The sequence below is a fragment of the Lutjanus erythropterus genome, chromosome 24, assembly GCF_056507025.1.
Source record: "Lutjanus erythropterus isolate fLutEry1 chromosome 24, fLutEry1.hap2, whole genome shotgun sequence".
Lineage (NCBI taxonomy): Eukaryota > Metazoa > Chordata > Actinopteri > Lutjaniformes > Lutjanidae > Lutjanus > Lutjanus erythropterus.
Window position 1 is genome coordinate 9,948,952 of NC_139340.1, and position 19,891 is coordinate 9,968,842.

At 41.5% G+C, this 19,891-nt stretch overlaps 2 protein-coding genes across 2 annotated transcripts; both read left to right on the forward strand.

The window, feature by feature from the left end:
* Positions 1–734: 734 nt before the first annotated feature.
* Positions 735–4,733, forward strand: wdr12 (WD repeat domain 12). The gene is made up of 13 exons (XM_084713461.1): positions 735–913; positions 1,286–1,380; positions 1,678–1,772; positions 1,979–2,085; positions 2,362–2,477; positions 2,570–2,724; positions 2,817–2,862; positions 2,947–3,032; positions 3,113–3,253; positions 3,419–3,524; positions 3,654–3,786; positions 4,166–4,238; positions 4,386–4,733. The coding sequence occupies exons 1-13, from the start codon at positions 873–875 to the stop codon at positions 4,461–4,463; spliced, it is 1,272 nt and encodes a 423-aa protein (XP_084569587.1). The 5' UTR covers positions 735–872; the 3' UTR covers positions 4,464–4,733.
* Positions 4,734–5,457: 724 nt separating this feature from the next.
* Positions 5,458–15,932, forward strand: ical1 (islet cell autoantigen 1-like). Its single transcript, XM_084713466.1, has 15 exons — positions 5,458–5,575; positions 6,379–6,412; positions 6,861–7,011; positions 10,280–10,352; positions 10,898–11,021; positions 11,134–11,332; positions 11,600–11,725; positions 11,860–11,958; positions 12,181–12,266; positions 12,743–12,792; positions 13,600–13,644; positions 13,802–14,030; positions 14,907–15,205; positions 15,306–15,401; positions 15,709–15,932. The coding sequence occupies exons 2-15, from the start codon at positions 6,405–6,407 to the stop codon at positions 15,822–15,824; spliced, it is 1,701 nt and encodes a 566-aa protein (XP_084569592.1). The 5' UTR covers positions 5,458–5,575; positions 6,379–6,404; the 3' UTR covers positions 15,825–15,932.
* Positions 15,933–19,891: the final 3,959 nt, after the last annotated feature.

Sequence of the window (19,891 nt, forward strand, 5' to 3'; positions counted from 1 at the left end):
TTCTGCCTTAAAGTGTAGTGTACTAGAAGTACTATCAAGTAACTTGGAATGAAAATAAAAGACTCAAGTAAAATACAAGAAGTACCTCGTAACTGCTTAAATACAGTACTTGAGTAAAGGTACTTAGTTAGATTCTCCCATTGGAATTAACATGCAAAACGTGTTGTAAAACAATTAAAATGAGTCATCTTGACCAGCTACAACAGCACAATGCTAAGGACACACTACTGTATCTGCATCATAATTAAATAATATATATAGTTTAATATATAATGGTATTTGACAATCACTGTGCTATTTCTTTTTCATGAGTACTTATTTATTATTATTATTTTTGGTATTTTTGATATTATTTGTGATATGCAGTTTTGGGACATATACATGAAATAATGTCCATATCAAGGGCACATAATTAAAGTTACAAGAGAAAAAAACACTCAGAATAATGTTGCACCACTTCATAAGACCACCCTAAGGCCTCTGGGTATTTAAATATAACTTAGCAGTCTTTCTCTTTCTTTTGGAACAAGTTGCATATTGCATAGATCGTGACAATCCAAAAAAAAGAGAGAAGACATATATATAAATAAATAGATAGATAAATAAATGTCATAATTGGTCTGACTATTTCCTGAATCACTGCAGATGACTACCAGCAAGTTACTGTAGACAGGCATTATCAGAGGAGCACAGATCCGCATCATCGATTGGTTGCATCTGTGCTCTGCTGAAGTGCCTTCCTTTAGTACCACATGGCTCATGCCTGACTACATGAGACACAGATGTGTTATGAAGGAACAGATTAACTATTGAGCCATATCTCAGATTCGTATCGCTAGTGGTCTGTAATTTAAATACATAACTAATAAAAAATGTCGCAGTTACAAGCGAGGTTTTTCACGGAGAACAAGAGGTAAGCTTTTATTCCCTTTAACGAAACATTAGAAAACTAAACAGGGCAGGAATCATGGCTAGCATGCTGGCTAACTAGCTGTAACTTTAAATAAACATGATTGTGAGACGCTCGTCTGCCTTTTACACATGCATGCCTGCTGTAAATGTTGGTTTAGCCTTTAACTACTGTTGGCTTGCAACAGTTAGTGGCTAATGTTTTTAGCTTGTTGATTTAGCTAGCTAATGCTAACAATCCAAAAACTTTCCTCGTGTTTCCATTTCTGTTACACGGTAATTAATGTGATAAAGGAATGCATTTAATATTAGATATATGTGTGTTTGATGGGTGTAACATATGGCACAAACTGAAGATGTACCTTTTGTTCTGTAGGTATGTGGTAGATGATGTCCCCTTCTCCATCCCTGCTGGCTCTGAAGTTCAGGACCTCAGCAATGTCATCAACAAGCTACTGGAGGCTAAAAATGGTGAGATGATAACACACTTTACCAGAGATTAAATTAGGTCTGGGGTTCTTAATTCTCTAAGACAGTAAACTGAATATCTTTGGGTTGTTAGGGAACAAAGACATTTATGAGCAGTGTGTAGCAAAACCAAACTGGGCTTTGGGAAACACTGCTGATCGTGTTCTTGATCAAACAACCAATCAGTTACCCGAGATAGTAATGAAGAGATCAATCGGCAATGTAAATAATCATTGATTGCAGTCCTAAACTTTACTTTACACATCTTTAGTTTATATGTTTTGTTTGTTTTTCCTGCAGCATCTCACAGCAAAGTGGAGTTTGACTTCCTGGTCAGGGGTCAGTTCTTGCGATCACCACTGTCCACCCACATGGAAACAGAAGGCATATCAACGGTACGACCAGCATCACTGCTTAACCCTGAGTGGATATGCTGTTTATTTGCTTTAATAGAACTGGATACTTCTACTGACTGTGTTGTTGAGAAGTAGGAATTGACTTAAGAGACAAATGTCTGGTCTGATTCATACACGGACTAGTAGAAGTACAACTGGGAACTTTGATATTTATACATCTGTCTGTGTGTCTGTCTGTGTTTCAGGAAGACGTGGTGGAGATAGAGTATGTAGAGAGGATCACAGCCCCAGAGCCTGAGGAGTGTATGATGCATGATGACTGGATTAGTTCTGTTGATGCAGATGCTGAATGGTAAGATGGCCACAGACACCAGATCCCAGACTAGAAATTGCATTTTTTTCATCAGTATTACACTGGTAGTGACTGTTGTGAGATAACAGGTTAAATAACAGAAGCAGAATAACTTCTCTGTACTCAGCCTCCAAAATGACCATAGAGCTGAATCAACACCTCTTCAAAGCAAGATTGCTGTTTTGGACCACATTAGTTTTAGCCGTCATTGTTCTACTTCGTGCTTTGAATCTACTATAATCTCCTCTTGATTCCTTACTGTTATATTTTTTGCAGGATCCTAACAGGCTCATATGACAAGACAGCCAGGATTTGGTCAGTGGAGGGCAAAGCAGTGATGACGGTGGCTGGACACACAGATGTGGTCAAAGATGTAGCCTGGGTCAAAAGAGGTGAGCTGCAGGATGAAATCACTCTGCTGTCCGACTAATGATGGCAACCTCTTTTTTTTTTATAAAACACCTGTGTGGATATTTCTGTGCAGATGGTCTGACCTCTCTGCTCCTGACGGCCTCCCTGGACCAAACCGTCCTGCTGTGGGAGTGGAACTCTGAGGGGAACAAGGTGAAAGCCAGACACTGCTGTCGAGGACACACAGGGAGCGTCGACACTGTCGCCACAGACCCCACCGGCTTGAAGGTAAAGAGGGATGGAGTAGAAAGGATGAGGGACAGATTTTTCACAGCTGTTGGTTGCTTGTCAGTCAAAGAGTTTGTGTTGCTCCCACACAGTTCTGCAGCGGCTCCTGGGACAAAATGTTGAAGATTTGGTCAGCAGGTAGGTTCCCTGATTGACTGATTGCATCTCAAGTAATACTTAATAAAAAGCAGGTCTCTCACAACTTTTTTTCCGTGCTGTCAGTGCCCACAGACGAGGCAGATGAGGTTGAAGAACCTGCTGACAGGCCGAGGAAGAAACAGAAGACCCAACAGCTCGGCCTCACCAGGGTGAGTGGTCGAAATGGCTTTATAATATAAAAGCTTAAATACAAGTTAACATGTTAAATGTAAGATCCGCATGTTCTCAGACTCCCCTGATGACGTTATCTGGACACAACGAGGCGGTGTCTTCTGTACTGTGGTGCGACAGTGAGGAAGTCTGCAGTGCATCATGGGACCACACCATCCGCGTGTGGGATGTTGAGACAGGAGGAATGAAGACCTCGCTGGTGAGAAACACACTGACTGAACATTTTATCATATCAAAGAGTTGCATTTCTTTAAAAACGTCCTGTCAAGCTCAAAGAAACTTTGAAAACTGGTCAAACTGTTAAAAACATTTTGATGCTTTTTATTTGCCAATAAAGTGACTGAGGCTTTTGTTCTTTCCACAGACGGGCAGTAAAGTGTTTAACTGTATTTCCTACTCACCTCTGTGTCGACGGCTGGCCTCAGGCAGCACTGACAGACACATCAGACTGTGGGACCCTCGCACCAAAGGTACCACTCTCTTCTTAATACCGCACATGTATCTGTGGCAGAGATATGTACGGTCATAGCTGTTCTAGCAGCAGTGGTTCATTTCCACTTTTCCTCTTCACGGTGATAAACGCCTCCTCTCCTCTCCAGATGGGTCACTTGTGCTGCTGTCTCTGACCTCCCACACTGGCTGGGTCACCGCCGTGAAGTGGGCGCCGTCACATGAGCACCAGCTGGTCTCCGGCTCCCTTGACAACCTGGTCAAACTGTGGGACACCAGAAGGTCTGTGAAGCACACAGTTCACAGTGCATACTTTGTAAAAAAAAAAAAAATCTGTTCCAGTCAGAATATTTTATACACTTTGTTATTGTCAACAAATCTCACAGAAATGTCATTTTCAGCAGCCAATCAGAGTGTGAGCTGGGTCATTATGTGTAGCAGGACATCCTGTTCATTCCACACATCTGAGAGTAAACATCTTTGTGCTAAGTTGACGCCTCCGTCTGGAACAAGCTTCCTGTCTTTGTCAGAATCAAATATCGTGTCCGTTTATACAGTTTAGGAGCTGTTTTTTAAGCCTACACACACTCCACCTCAACACTGGTTCTGTATTTTGGTGTGTGTTTGTCCTGTGTGTAATAAACCTTTTTGTTTGTCACAGCTGTAAGGCTCCTCTGTATGACCTGGCAGCTCACGAGGACAAAGTGTTTTGTGTGGACTGGACAGAAAGTGGGGTAAGACAAATATAATTCCACTGTTCACTGCTTGATCCAGTGGGAAATTTAGGACAATGCAGCTTCTTTTAATAGTTCAGTTCTCCACATATCGCATCTAAAATCAATGTCTGACTTGCTGTCTCCTTCATCTGTTTCTATTTCCAGCTGATGCTGAGTGGAGGCGCAGATAACAAGCTGTACACCTACAGATACTCAGCCTGTCAGACGGATGCAGGGGCGTAGGCTCCACAGCCAGCAGAGACCCGTTTAATCCATCACCACAGATGCACAGAATGGACATATACAGAATATATACACAGTATCAGTGTTGTGACTGGTAGATGAGAGCAGCGATGGTTTTGAATTTTGTAAAATACAAAACTTTGGTTGCTTTGTTTGATGCTGTCCTGGTTATTTTTACCCTCCCCTTCAATTTTTACACATATTTTCTTATGGATTGTTTTTGTTTTCCTGTAACCTCAGAAAACTATAAATTAATTTTGTCTCCTAAAACGTCTCTTTTATTTATTGCTTCATTCATTGGTGCTTTATAGTACATTTATGATATTTTAATGGTGGCTCTGATATGATATTACTGTCAGGTTTGCTAATTAGACAATTGATGCTGTAGGAGGAAATCAGTAATCCAGAAATTTCCATTAAATATTATTATTGTTTAGGTCTGATATATTCCCAATTTTGTAGTTCATTATCAACTTCCTCATATTTTTTGCTAGCAAAAGAAAAACATGTTGTCATGTGGACAACTGTAGACTTTTCCTTCTCGGACTGGTTTATCCAAAGAGTTAAACATGAAGAGGTCTTACTCTGGCTGTTTTTATTGTCCTACAATACAGTACTACAGTAGGTTTTCAATGATAAACCAATAAATTCTGCTTTATTGACGAGTTTGGAAAATTCCAGAGGAATTTAAGAAGCTGAATTCACATGAAGAGTAGTGAAAGTCAATGAAAAGCATATTGATCATGGTTGATTAATATTTAAATTTTTATTAATAATCAATGCCTCACAGACAGAAAACTAACTGCCTTGCTTTAACTGATCTAGACAGTTAACTACACTGAATAAAAAATTAATTAATTAATTAATTAAAAAAAAAAAAAAAAGAAAGAACCACTGGTACTCGGCCGACAATTAGCGCTTCATCTTCTCAATAGACGATCTTCGGTGTGGCCTGAGCGGCTCGGCAGCGCCCCCTGGTGTCCAAGCGGCGCCACGGCCACTTTGCATATCCTGTTTCTCTGAGTCAGATTATGATGACGGCTATCAGGAGAGGAGGCTAGCCGAGCTGCGCTGCATAGATGCTCGGACTGATCATCAAAACCAAACGCAAGGTAAAGGCATATTCACCTTTTTTTTTTATCTTAAATACCTGACTTTGACATAAAAAAAAAACGGACTATTGTAGTTTAATGTTCACAAGATATTTCTGCTCTGGCCTCGACAGTTGCTACTAGCTTAACTGCTGCTAGCACACAAGCTCCTTCACTGACGTTTTCTAGCAGGTTGTGTTAGGTTTATTTCTACTTTTATACCTTGTCATCAACGTATTCACACTGCTTATACATGTCAGATCGATACTTGGTATTGCTTTTTCTTTAATGGCAGGGATCAAGGCAGGTTTCGTTGTAACTGAACACCTGCTCGACAGCCAGCTGGCTCTCTTGACTCCTTGAAGTCTGAGCAGGTGTCTGATCCCAGCTCCAACAACCATACTAGATGACCTTTTTAGCCTGTAGCACCCACGAGTCCCATGTTTAAGTCCGGACACAGATAAATCTCTATGATAACTGCTTTTAATTACATTATAATTCATTGGAGGAACAGATGTCAGCTCTGTTTTCATGCTTGCTGTGTTGAGCAAAATTGAACAGGAAAACCAGCAGGAGCTATTTTTCCTGTTGTTTCAGTCATTGTTAGACAGAGTCACTCCCAGTCATTCAGTTTTACATAAAGTCTTTTCTAGATGACAAACTCTGCTGCTGTCTAGGCATGTTTTTCTTTGTAAACCAGGGAAAAATAACCACATAAACAATCATGACATAAATAATTTATTTTATGCTTTTATGCCCATTTATGCTTTTTTGTTTGTTCTTCCAAAGTCTAATTATAATCTCTATATATTTTTTGCCTGCAGGACAGAAAAAGGCTGATAATCCAGTGATGGACGGGTATGTACACAGTCATATTCTGAACTGATAACAGTGCTAGAGGAATAGGAAATATTTTCTTTTTTTATTTATATCAGAATAAAGAGATGATCTAAAACAACTGATAACTGTAACTAATTCTATTGTTATTATCATAATAAATAGGTATGTGAAATTTATATTATTATTTGTTTGGGATGTAACAGTATAACAAATATTGTAATAAAAAAGCATGTGTCAATACCGGATTGGACTGTGACAATATCTACCATGATATTACATGGTCAGTTATTTTATTTTATTTTCTAAAAGGACTGCTGCTGACTGCTGTAGAGTTCAATTCATACAATTTTTTTGCACATGCTTTGGTCATTGTTGGCTACTTTTATTTTATCTAATTAAAAAAGGAAAGCAGAAGCACTTCAGGTTGAAAGTAAAAACACCTCGCTGACTGAGCTGTTGTCCACAGGTTTGCGGGGGACATGCTGAGCGACAGCTCGGTGATGGCTCGCATGCAGAAGAAGTTCTGGAAAACCAAGCAGGTCCTCATCAAAGCAACGGGCAAGAAGGAGGATGAATACGTAGTGGCTTCAGACGCTGACCTGGATGCCAAGCTTGAGGTAGGAGAGGACAGAATAACACAAGACCTCTGTTATTTCTGTCATTCTGCAGAATTGCAAAAATGGAAAGAAACCTAATACTAAACCTGTTTTAATCAGTTATACAGGTGAAAATTAGTCATGTAATTGCTGCTTCTGGCTTTATTGTTTTATTTGAGTCTGTAAAGACTCAGCACTCCCTCTGCCATTGTGTCATCAGAGGGCTTTCTAACACTGATGATCATTTCCTCAGCATTGTCTCTCCCAGAGGAACCATATGTGGTTTCTCCCCCACCATTCATTAACAGCAGGAGTATTACATTCTCCCAAAACCATCGTTTCAGTTGAAAGCACAGCAACGTGACAAACACTTCACACAGACCAGAATTTCTCCTAAAGGACTTTACTGTGAGGCTTATAAAGGCAAATCCTATCCCATCATGTAAATTAGCACTTGTGTGACAAAAGATGTGGGAGATTGTCAGTCAGATTTCATTCAGGAAGTGCCACCTCTCTGATGCCCTCGAGCAATGGTGGCCTGTGATAAACAAAAGCAGCATGTCAAAACCTATTAAAAAAATAAAAGTGTCACAATGCAGGCGATTAAGCAGCTAATTGGTTCAGATGCCCAACAAAAAATTCATGATGATGTGACAGATCATTTATAAACCGTTGAGACTGTGATAAGGTGCGTGGGGTTGATGCGGCGTATGCAGGTGCAATACCTGAATAAAAATACCTAAACAAAAATAAGTAAAAGATGCTTCAAGTCTTGCATCTAAAATCTTTTTTAACAAAAAGTACACAAGTACTGTCAGAAGAATGTATCAAAGCAGCAGTTTTGAGATGATTAATTCATTCATTGTTCTTGACTTCTCTCTAATCTTTGCTTTTTTGTTCATAATAATAAATAGGTATGGAAAAATAGGTATTTTTTTATTTTGGGACGACCTGTCTCTTAAAAAAGGCAGTTGCTAACAAGTGGCTGAGTGAGACTAAAGATCTAAAAGAGTCCAAAGCTGCTAAATGTGCTAAAATGACCCACAAAACATGTAGAATATGCTGATACATGTACTGTACTGTATGTAGCTGTAGAATGAATATATGAGCAGTGTTGGCAGAAGGTGTAATATTTGCAGAGCTCCTTTCTTGTTGTCTTGTTATAACAGTTTTAATTGTCTCGCACCACATCACAGCTGTGAAAATGATGTCAACAGCAGGGTACAGTGTGTTCCTCTGCCTCTCACTCATTTCTCACCGCTGCAACAAATGAGAGTGGACAGTTTGGATTGGCTGAAACCCGGCTGGCATTTAGTTGTGACAGGCTGTCTGCCGGTCCGGCCCTGCGAGACGCGGTAGAGTTTCACGGAGACGCACTGTGAGGCTTTTGTTCGCTCTGGAACAAGATCAGGCCTCCTCTGTCTCCCTGCTCTCATTGTTCCAGCGCTCAGGAGTCAGAAACGAAGGGGAAAAGTGTCGACAGCTAAAGAAAAGAGACGTTGGACTAAACGCAGAACGCGTCTGTCTTGTAGCTTTCATTTTCCTCCGTCACAAATTTTGACTTTGAGCTCTCTGTGAAGCAACAGACCACTGAAAGCACCAGAGCAGATTAGATTTGCAGCCGCTTCTGGACGGCAGCTTTACAGCTAACCTGATTTTATCAGGTTTTTATCACATCGCCTCAGAGCTTTCTTCAAATTTCAGCTCTGCTGCTTTTGCTTTCTGACCTTTGAGCTACGTGAATGAAACATGAGGTCAGATTTTTTCTTTTTTTTTTCATCAGAGTCAGTTTATCCATATGAAATCATTATTTTATTAGTGTTCTGTTCCATCAGTGTCTTTTACTTTGTCTTGATGATGGGCACAAAACAGACGCAAAGCTGAATTTAATGTGTCTGTGCTGTAAAAACGAAGGCATGGATGTTTATATACATAAACATGAAGACATGGAGAAATCAATTAGTATTCCTCATTTCAAAATAAAAGTCAAGTGGTGACCTGCTCACAGCCAGAGGTCTAACACTATGACAGGTGTTTGGCCACTGCTGAGGCAGCCGGGAGTGACTGTGAAGGTAATGACTGTTTACTCTGCAGTTAATCAGTAACGGCAACTCGCCTCCTCCCCTTGTGCTGCGCTTTTAAACCTGTGTTTAAACTAATGTGGTCTCTCGGAGGAAAACTGCCAGTTTTGCACATCAGAGTCTTTTTACAGCACCAGCGTTAAAGAGTACTGCTGCACATGTGAAAAAAATGTCATCTTCTCCAGAGAGAGCTGTGTTTGAAGTCTGATCAACTAAGATAACTTTACTCTTTGTTGTCATTTAATAACCACTACCAAAACAGTTTGTGCAGAGGCAAGTAAAAAGATTTCTGATCCACATGCCTGACCAGGTTTGTGAGAAAAGTCATTAACGTTGAACCATGTGTGCTGCTTTGTCCTTCATCTGAACCAGCTGCTGTGCCGTGCAGAAATCACTAGTGGCCTTGTTCAGACTGCAGGCAAATCAGATTTGCTCCTTAAATCAGATCTTTAAGACAGACTGTCCACACTGTTATGTGCAACTGACCAGATCACATTTTAGTGTCCAGAAATCACCGACTTATCTGCATGGGCTTCACTGCTGAGGACGTTGGTGTCAGTACCAGCGCGGACTGGTGATGCGGAAGAATGATAAACGGAGATCCGTCATCTTGCCCTCCACACAATCACGCTGTCAGGCTGGGCGCAGAACTCCTCCATCACGCCAGACAAACTCAGTGACTGTGACCTCCTCCTCGCTGTGGTCATGGCAGACTTCACTGTGCAACCAGGGGTCTTGTGCCATCTGCAAAATAATGAAGACACTAAAGACACGTGGATATTTGATTTGAGCAGCCTCTTCTTGAGCCTGATGCTGTGCACTTTTGTAGCCAGCAGCGGGCTGTAAAAGCCGAGGTGACCCGGTCATCCCTCAGCGCTGCCTTTCTCTCAGACAGCAGTGCTGGAGTGGCCTCCGTGTTGCTATGACACACGCTGTTGTTGTCTGCCGGATGGGAGGAGAGGCGGCCGACTGCCAGACAGAGAGCCAGAGAGAGGAAATATGTTTTGTTTACTGACTGAGAGGTCAGACTGCTGCGTCACTGAAGGACAAACACCACACTGTAAATTAAGTGTGACTTGAAAAGGCAGAAAATCTTAAAACTGCATGTTGCTGTCGTAGTGTTTTGAGGAAAGGTCTGCAGAAGAAACTGTCATATTCCCTCAGTTTGTGCATGAAGTATTCTAATTAGACCTGTTTTGTCTCTGCAGTTTTTCCGCTCGGTTCAGTCCACGTGCACAGAGCTGCTGAAGGTGATCGAGAAGTACCAGCAGAGAATCACACGTGAGTCACAGTCAATACTAGACCTTCACTGAACAACAGTAGGGTGTGTTAATTACTGAACGTCTCAGAAACTCTTAATCACAGTACATGTTAGTGTTTTCAAGTGTGTGTCACAGTTTAATTTTCTTGTTTTCTCACGTAATCATCAGTCAAACATTACTTGACAGGGAGCATCTGTGATCAAAAGCAGTGAACCTTCCTCAAAGCTGGAGCTTCTTAAAACTCCTGGCCTCATTCGATGCTTTCAGGAAACACTTCTTATAATTAAGATAGTTCATTAAAGGGATTTTATGATCATCTTAGTCATAAGTTGCCTTTGGGAAACGTGGCCCCTTGTTTTTAAACAGTATTAGTGATGTCTTTACAGCCACAGGCCTGTTATGAAGAAGTCACCAATTAAAAAAACTGTCACTCACTACTCTGAAAAGTTTGTTTCCGTGACTGAGGTGATCTTCCAACAAAGAGTTTCTTACATAACATATTCTTAATTTGGTTTCTTATCCATTGTGTAAATGTGGGTCTTGAACCTGGCATTCCTTCTTCAGGTTTGTCTCAGGAGGAGAACGAGCTCGGCCTGTTCCTGCGCTTCCAGGCTGAACATGATCGCACAAAGGCTGGCAACATGATGGACGCAACCAGCAAGGCCCTGTGCACCTCCGCCAAGCAGAGGTCGGCAGAAAATAATGAAGTGGATTCAAAACAATCTTGTGTTGTTATAATGTGTTGCATACTGATTGTGTTCTCAGACATCCTCCTACTGTATCTTTCCTTTTTTCCACAGGATGGCACTTTGCCCTCCGCTGCACCGCTTGCACCAGGAAGTGGAGACATTCAGGCGGCGTGCCATCGCTGACACGCTGCTGACGGTCAGCCGTATGGAGAAGGCCCGCACCGAGTACAGAGGAGCTCTGCTCTGGATGAAAGACATCTCTCAAGAACTGGACCCAGACACCTACAAACAGCTGGAGAAGTTCCGCAAGGTGCGAGGATTAACTTGTTTGGGTTGATGAAACAGATCTGATTTAAGCTTCCTCACACAGATTTCATGCCATGTTGTCATTGTGGTTTCTACATTGTTTGTCAATGTTTGAGGCTGGACTGGCACTCTTTCATGACTGAAGAATCAACGCCAAATCCTGCTTATCTTGATGAACCAACCACTAAAAATTCACATTTTGTTTCGCTGATTTATGCAAAGTTTGTTCTTCGTTTGGATGATGACATGGGTTTTGTCCGTCTGCCGTCAGGTCCAAGCCCAGGTCAGAGGGACGAAGAGCCAGTTTGAGAAGCTGAAGAATGACGTGTGTCAGAAGGTGGACATGCTGGGAGCAAGCCGCTGCAACATGCTCTCACACTCCCTCTGCACCTACCAGGTCTGTCTTTCTTGAGTTATATTAAAAATAAAATCTAAACTTTTCACCACCATTTTGCACTTCTGTGGAATATGTGTCTTGATCTGTCTACTGGTTTGTTTGTGTCAGTATTTCTCTCTGTCCTGTCATGGCAGACCACCCAGCTGCAGTTCTGGGAGAAGACGGCCCATGCCATGTCAGGAATCCATGAGGCCTTCCAAGGACACGTATCATACCAGTTCACCACACTAAAGGTACATGAAACCAGTGTTAACTTAGTAACGGTCACAATTCTGATCTGATTTTGTCTTTGCACAAATGTTAGGATGACTCATCTGTAAATGTTGCTTCAGATTTGTTGTTTTTGCTGGGGATCACACAGTTTTCCTTACCGGCAAACATGAAATTTAAAACGGTCTGAATCTCCAGCTGTGATTGTGGCAGTGTGCTCTGCTAATACTGTTTTCCTCCTACAGGACCTGCGAGACCCTTTGGAGGAAATAACAGACTTACAGAAACAAGAAGATAAGAAGGAGAAGGCTCTACAGAGCAACACAGACAGGTGAGACAAGACAACAATCTTCTATAGATCAGATATAGTCTTGTGTGTGTCCAGTCCCAACACATACACACCCGTCCTGCCGTACCATCTGTCTCTGTTTTCATGCCACTGCTCTCCTCTCTCTGCCCCGTACCACACACACAATTATTTTCCATCTTTATATTTTCACCTCGCTCTCTGCTCTGTCCTTTTGTTTTTCCGCACACAACCACCTCAGCTATGTCTTCATCAAACACGAGGCCAATGTTATGCCCGTGTTCACTCACAAGTAAGTGTGTGTGTGTGTGTGCGCACAGCGGGTTTTACATGTGATGATCAGCAGTGATCCATGTGCTAGTTCATGGCTTTAGAGACTGCAGCTCCAAATCAAATAGAGGCTACTGCAGCGCTAAAAATAGCAAATTGTCTCGCCAGCTAGATAAGGCACTTTCTCATTTTTCCCCCTCCTCCTCCTCTCCTCCTTCCTTCTTTCCCAGTCTGGTGTCCTTGGATGACGACAAGCCATCAGGAAGTGCCTCCGACACAGGTATGTACTGCCCCCTGTAGGCTGAAACACGGAGTGAAGTGTTTCAGTTTTTCTTAATTGCTGTGGCGCTATCATAGGATGAAAATTATTAATTAGTGGACAGACATCAGTGAGGGAGAAAACTGGCTAATATCAGATAAAATGATATGACAAATATCCCTTGGATCACAGGATAGAAGTAAAGATGAAAAGAAAAATAGATTCTCATAGAGGAATGTGAATTCTTTTCTCCAATATTTGATTTTATTCTGAAAAACTGGATAGTTTTCCTTCTGTGGGCTCTGAAAATGCAATGAATTGAGACAAAATGAGAAGTTTAGAGGTCAGAACTTCTTTATATTAAGAGGCAGTCTAAAAGTTTGGGGAAATTGTCTTCATTAACTTAGAAAATAGTCAACAGATTCATTGATTAATTACATTTTACTGTAATGAAGAGTGTGATTCTCAGTATAAATGGTTTGAAATCTGCAACAGTGTTTCATAAAAAATTTAATGTTTTTTTCTTGAATCAACAAGATAGGGAAATTAAAAAAATAGAGCAAAACACATTACGTTGGGCTCTTTAATTTCATCTCAGTCTGCTCCACGCTGTTCAGTTTAATTTGGTCATAATTATGGCTCTAAAAAAGATCGATATTAAACTTTGCCAAGTACCATGAAAGAGCAGCATAATTCAAAGAGCATTTGATATAGTCAGATGAGACTAATGTCACAGCTTTGGTTGCTGTTTGAAAGAGTTATTTGGGCTGGATATTTGTTTTGTTGTCACACTGTCAGATGAAAAGTTGTGGTTATTCTCCTTTCCAGACCCGACCCACAGCAGTGATGGACAGAGCCAAACCAGTGACAGTGGTAAGTTTTCAGTTTTTTTGCAGCGCTAAGTGTGTTTTCTCCAGTCAGCGCTTGTGTAGACAGTACAGATGTGTAAACAGTACAGATGTGTGCATAGGGACCACTGTTGCTGACTGTTGTCCGGATGCTTTTTGGCTTTACGATCCTTTAATCCCAGCGCAACAAAACACTACCATGCCTACTCCCACCCTGCGCGACCTCAGAGGACTGTCGCTGAGCTCTGATGACGACCTGATGCTCATGGCCTGCGATCTGCCACAGTCGCAGCTCCCAGTCCAACCTCTGCAGCCCCAGCTGCTGCTTCCTCTTCAAGGTGGAGACCCTAATGCGCCCTGGGGCTTTGGAAGCTTCCAGTCCGGCCTCCCACAGCTGCCTGCCGCCGGTAAACTGGCTGGATGTCTCCTGTTTCCTCTTAACTTGAAGCTGCCTCACTCTCAGCTTTCCCGTCTGACTTTGCTTGATTGTGGCACAAATTCACCTCTTCTGGGATTTCAGCTTCCTTTCGCACTTTTGATCTGGATTCGGTCCACCTGGCCGCTGCAAGGGGCTTTGTTTCCTTCACTTTTGTCATTTAGGAAAAACAGTCAAACTTCACTTCTGAGACTCTGCTTCTATTTTTCTGGGCTGCATTTACTGACCGCCGCTGTATGTTAAACGTGTTTAAATCTGCTTTCTTGCCAAGAGTTATGAAGTAGTTGGGTACACACAGGTGTTACCAGTGATACTAATTAAGGGAAGGGCAACATGCACAGCTGCACCCTGACTCTGTTTGACCTGAATGGAACTGGACCTTAATTATTATCATTGGTCACACACGTGTTTGCTAAAAGGTCTATCTTGATAGTCTTTGTATCATCAGAGCGCTCTTGTTTCTTTCTTCCTCCTAAATGAAACTCGCAGCTTTTTTTCATATCAGGAGCAGCACAGGTGGAACTAATAACATTAATGATGCCTCAGCTCCTGCAATTACTGCAGCGCTTTGCAGACATTAATGTCATTAGTTGCACCTGCTGTGGAAAAGGTTTATTCATCTTTAATGTCACTGCACATTTTCCACCTTCTGGAATCTGAAAGCTTGGTTTTATCATTAAAGAGCCTTCCTCTTCACTACTAACTATGCTTTTAGTCGTTTCAGGCCTGTTTTCTCCTTTGTCTTGTAACGTTTCAAGGTCAAACCTTTATTTACTGCTTGTATCTCTGTAACAAACTGCTGCGCAGAAACGTCTGGCCTTAATTTGCCTCTGGTCTGTTATATTCACCCTCCCTCTCCTCTCAGGTGTCCCCACACACACGCCTGGGACAGGCCTGAGACCAGAAGAGGAGGACGGCGAACGGGGCGACATGGCTTTCCTCAAAGACCTCCTCAGCCCAGGCCCGGGGGCCAGCGATGAGTTCAGCAGAGAGTGGCAGGATGCTTTCGGGCTGTTCGACCCTCCCAGCGTCCCTCCGTCGAGCACGGGAGCAGCGAGTAGTGGCCCGGCGGCACGTCTGCCTTCAAACCCCCCCAGCCCCACAGGCTTCCTGCCCTCCCAGCTGCTGGATCACAGTCTGAGCTCTACAGGTCAGCAACACCGCCCTCTGCTGGAGGGATGAGCTCACTGCAGCGCACTGACTCATAACAGAAGTATTAGAATAAAAGATCCCTCTGCTTCGTCTTTCAGGCTGGGCGACCCCACCTATGTTCCAGGCTCCGCCCCTGCAGCCTCCTCCTGGTCAGAGCCAATCAGCTCAGCCAGCTCCAAGTTCAGCAGCTAAGGGTGAGCTCTTTCTCAATCTTCTCTGTCTCTCTTGTGCCTTTGTAGACCTCTGAAATGTCATGAGTCGTGTTGTCCTCATGTTGGATTAACTTGTTATTGATCATCGAGGCAAAAATGAGGTGTTGGGCGCAGACCCCTCTGTGTGCCGGGTTTCTATTTACATATATGACCATGTGAGTCTGTTTTTTTTTGGACAGATGTGTGGTAGTGTTGCCTCTGTGAACGTGAAAAACACTGTGGAAAAGCTGGTTCAGTGGACATGTATTTATTAAGATAAAAACCTGTGTGTGTGTGTGTGTGTGCGCAGCTCCTCCAGGTGGATCCAAAGACATGTCCGCCTGGTTCAACCTGTTTGCCGACCTGGATCCCCTCTCCAACCCCGACGCCATTGGACGCTCCGCCGACGAGCTGCTCAACGCCTGAAGCTCCGTTTGTTTGTTTGTGTGTGTGCAGCAGTGTATGAATCCTCTCAAAGGATCTGGATGTCAGCACATTTCCATGTCAACAGCCAAGTAAAAAAACAAAACAAAACGCACACACGCACACACAGACATGATGCACACAGACACGCACCTGCATTCTGTCAGCAGGAAAGCTGTGTACATATCCACACTCGTATCTGTGTTACACTGGAAGATGTTATTTTACACTGAAGAAGGAAACACTGTCAGCTGATTGTTAAGCGCTCCTCAGCAGTTCTCTGCTGCTCTGTACATGACTGTTAACACGACACATGAACACACTGACTCATGTGCACACAGCGGGCATCATGCGCTGCGTTTTCACTATCAGATGCCGCAGCTTCTGTCAGGCAGAGAGAATGTTTGTGTTACACGTTTATTTTGGATGCTGTCATGTTTTTTCTGTTTTTTTTTAATGTTTGCATTGTTTGGGTGTGTGTCAGTTTGCTGTGTGTGCACAAGACAAGGGACCCAGGATGTAAAATGAAAATCTCTATCTACTGCTTAGCGTTTTTATATGGTAGCACATGATTGTCACATATGAATGAAGAGCTTACACTACACATATATATATATATATATATATATAAATATATATTTAAAGGACATAGTGTATGTATGAGATGAGGATGAACCTGAGCCGTCACTGAGCCTGTATTTTCACACAGAAACAACAGCACCAGTTGAAGCTCAAGCTGCAACCAGGGGTCAGTAACATGAAGCAAGATCAGGGGCCGATCCAGCTGTGTTTGGGCTTAACTCAGGTTTTCTGGTATCACGATGCTGACTCATTGCCATGGTAACCTGGACCAATGTTGTAGACCATCTGACTGACCTGTGTGGCCATCTATAGGACCATGTTGCTAGCCTGGCTAAAAATATTACAAACTGTTAGTCAGTTTTGACTGATATTTATCAGATATCCATTTATTTTTGAGTGAACCCAGAGTTAAGTGAACCAGCTGATGACCAGCTTCATGATACCAGTTATCCAGATGTTATGCTCAGTGAAGCAGGCAACCCAAAGAGGAGTTTTCTCTGTGCTACAGACCCCTGTACCAGTTACACATAAATAATGTGACACTATATTGATCTCTGTAAGACAATTCTCTGTTTTCTGCCAGGGTTTCAGTCTGATGGTCTAAAGGCCACACTAAACTGTGAGCTGTCTTGTCTCTGGAGAGGACCGACGGTGTCACTATGACGACACGAACCGGAGTCAGATTACAGGCGCAGTGGAAATCCACTCCGTCCAAACTCTTTGTGGCTTTTGTGCCTCTTCATGTTCGTCCTCTCACCTTCAGCCCAGATTCTGCTCGCCGCACGGGTAAAAATAGGCTGCATTTGAAATCATCTTCAGTCCCATCTGTCGTTTGGATTTCACAATCACAAAAAAGTCCAAGGCCAAGAAAATTGTGTTAAAGGATGAAACAGTTATTTTGTAGTTATTTTCTCTTGGAGGAAGTTTTAAAGTAGGACACAGGAATTTGATTATTTTTGGGGTGGGTGGGTTATTTAAGTCCTAAAAATCTGCAAGTAAAGCTGCATCGAAATCTATTTATTTTCAGATTATATTACTATTTGCAAATGTTGCTGTGTAGTACACTGAAAAATCAAGATAACACTACGAAATAACACTGTAAAATATTGTATTTTGAGCTCTGTGTGTTGTGTCTTTTGAGAATTCACAGATGGACTTTTGAAATATATTATTGTTTTATGGGAAAGCATCAACACTGGATAACTGTTACCTTACCTGATGTGGATTTAATTCCATCGGATTTGGTTTTTGAGGGAAAGAAAACGACCAAGACTGATATTTTTGAATGTTTACGAGTTTGGTTGAGTGAAGAATTGCGAAACGGAGATGTGGACTTGGGTTTATACAATGAATTTTATGGACGATATGTGAGTTGTCGAGATGTGAATATTGCTCCCACATGCACCGACTGAAACCAAATCCTCAGTTACCACATTTGTGTGCCTGTGTTAATTGCACTCAGTGGAGCTAAAGTGATCAGAGTGCATCATGGGAAAAATTTTGACACTTTTTATACAAGCTGCACATTAGTATCAATTAATTTTTCTCGTTTTTTCTTGTTTTTAATGTGACACATGGGCTTCTGTTGAGGAGAGAGCAGGAAGAAACAAGGGAACTACTGATTTATTGTTTCTGTCACATCATATATCATGCTGTTTACTCTTGATTTAAAAAAGACAAGAATGTACTTCTCAAATCAATCACAAATGCTTTATTTAATTCAACTATGCCTTTTTATTTCACTCGAGGGGTTTAACAGATGAAAACTTGGCAGTTCTGTTTCCAATAAACTGGACAAGCAAACAAAGAATCGTCGTGTTGAGTATTTCATTGTGTCGAGCCTCATTCCAAAATGCTGTTTATCCACTTTGAAAAAAAAGAACTATCTGAAATAAATCTGCATCATCACATGTATGAATCTACTTTTTCAAACGACTTTTTTTGTTTTTGTTTTTGTTTTTGTTGTAAACAGACGTCTAAAAACGACAAAGAAGAACATGTCGCTGTAGGTGTGATTGTTTTTCAGCAAGTGGATATCTCATTTTGGAACAGAACTCTTCTTTTCTTCAGTAATTTCATTTTTAAAAATGTTCTCATGCCAAAATCAGGTCTCTGGATTATGGAAGCGCATTTCTGCCAATGTCATGAGGGGAAAAAAAAGTCCCGTAAGTCATTATAATGATGAACTTTCTCCAAATAATGACTCAGTATCTCTGATGACAAACTTTGTCAAAGTCATGAGTTATTATCTCAATATAAATAACAGGTTATCTATAAATAAAGAGAAACCTCCTCAAAATAATGACTGAATATCTCAAAATTATGAGTCAATATCTCCAAACTTTCTCAAAGTGACTTCCTTATCTCAAAATAATGGGACACTTTCTAAAAAAAACTTTTGCAAAATAATGACTTTGCATGTCAAAATGATTTATTATCTAATTATTTTGAGACATTACATCATCACTGTGTGATACTAAGTTATTAATTTGATAAAGTTTCTCAGTATAATGACTTAAATGATCTTTTTTTCCCATCACACGGACATCAACGTGCTTCCATACGGGATAAATGACATCCACACTTCTCTCTACTTCTACTCTGCTACAGGTTTACATCATTCAGGATCTCCATTGTGTGAAGCTACATAGATAGCAGCTGTTGGTTTGCTCTCATTATAGTGGTAGTGTAGACTTGTTAGTGTGCGCTGAGAAGTTAGTATATCTCTTTTTTTTTTTTTTGTAACCTAGTCACTACAACCTGAGATGGACGATGTAATCTATTCTTGATTAAAATTCTCTGCAGACCCAATTACACTCCTGATAAATAAATACATTATTATTATTCACAATAATGAGACATGTAGTAATTCACAGTACTCAGCGGAGAAAAAGCAGGAGGAGGAGGGTTATATGGTACAATTGTTGACTCATTCAGATACATATCTTTGTCAGCCGATAATACAAACACAGTGTGCCTCTATATTTACATATCCAGTACATTCCTATCCCACCGTAGCAGGCACAGTCAAGTAGTAATGACATATACAGGAAGAAGGGTCGTGGCATGGAGAGGCTGCCGACCAACACGCTGCACTGAGAGACGGTGTTTACCATACATGTACGCAAAATACGTTCCACATCAGCCTAGTTCACTGGAACCATTTTTTTACGTTAAGTTTCTGTATTTTTCTTGCTTTTCTCGCTGGTTTGAATTAGAGGTTACACCCGAAACCCCAAGACCCGATACCCGACCCAGGTATCATACTGGTTTTGTTTTGTTAACATGCTGACATCAATCAGCTGTGAAATCGGTGCAGATTGGATGAAGTGACACACTTCTGTGGTTTGTTTGATTGTTCTCATTTAATCATAACCTGCGATCATTTTAGTATTTTGGCCACTTTGGGACAAACAAAACAAATTACAAAACAAATATTTAAAAAAAGAAAGGTTGATGACATGAAAATTTTTTGTTTTGCACCATAT

Excerpts from the sequence above, each read along its gene's own strand:
- ical1 (XM_084713466.1), top strand. Across the intron at positions 11,726-11,859 it reads ACTCCCTCTGCACCTACCAG|ACCACCCAGCTGCAGTTCTG; the intron begins GTCTGTCTTTCT and ends CTGTCATGGCAG. Across the intron at positions 14,031-14,906 it reads CAGCTGCCTGCCGCCGGTAA|CCCTCTCCTCTCAGGTGTCC; the intron begins ACTGGCTGGATG and ends TATATTCACCCT.
- wdr12 (XM_084713461.1), top strand. The coding sequence starts at position 873 with ATGTCGCAGTTACAAGCGAGGTTTTTCACGGAGAACAAGAG. Across the intron at positions 914-1,285 it reads TTTTTCACGGAGAACAAGAG|GTATGTGGTAGATGATGTCC; the intron begins GTAAGCTTTTAT and ends TTTGTTCTGTAG. Across the intron at positions 3,787-4,165 it reads AAACTGTGGGACACCAGAAG|CTGTAAGGCTCCTCTGTATG; the intron begins GTCTGTGAAGCA and ends TGTTTGTCACAG.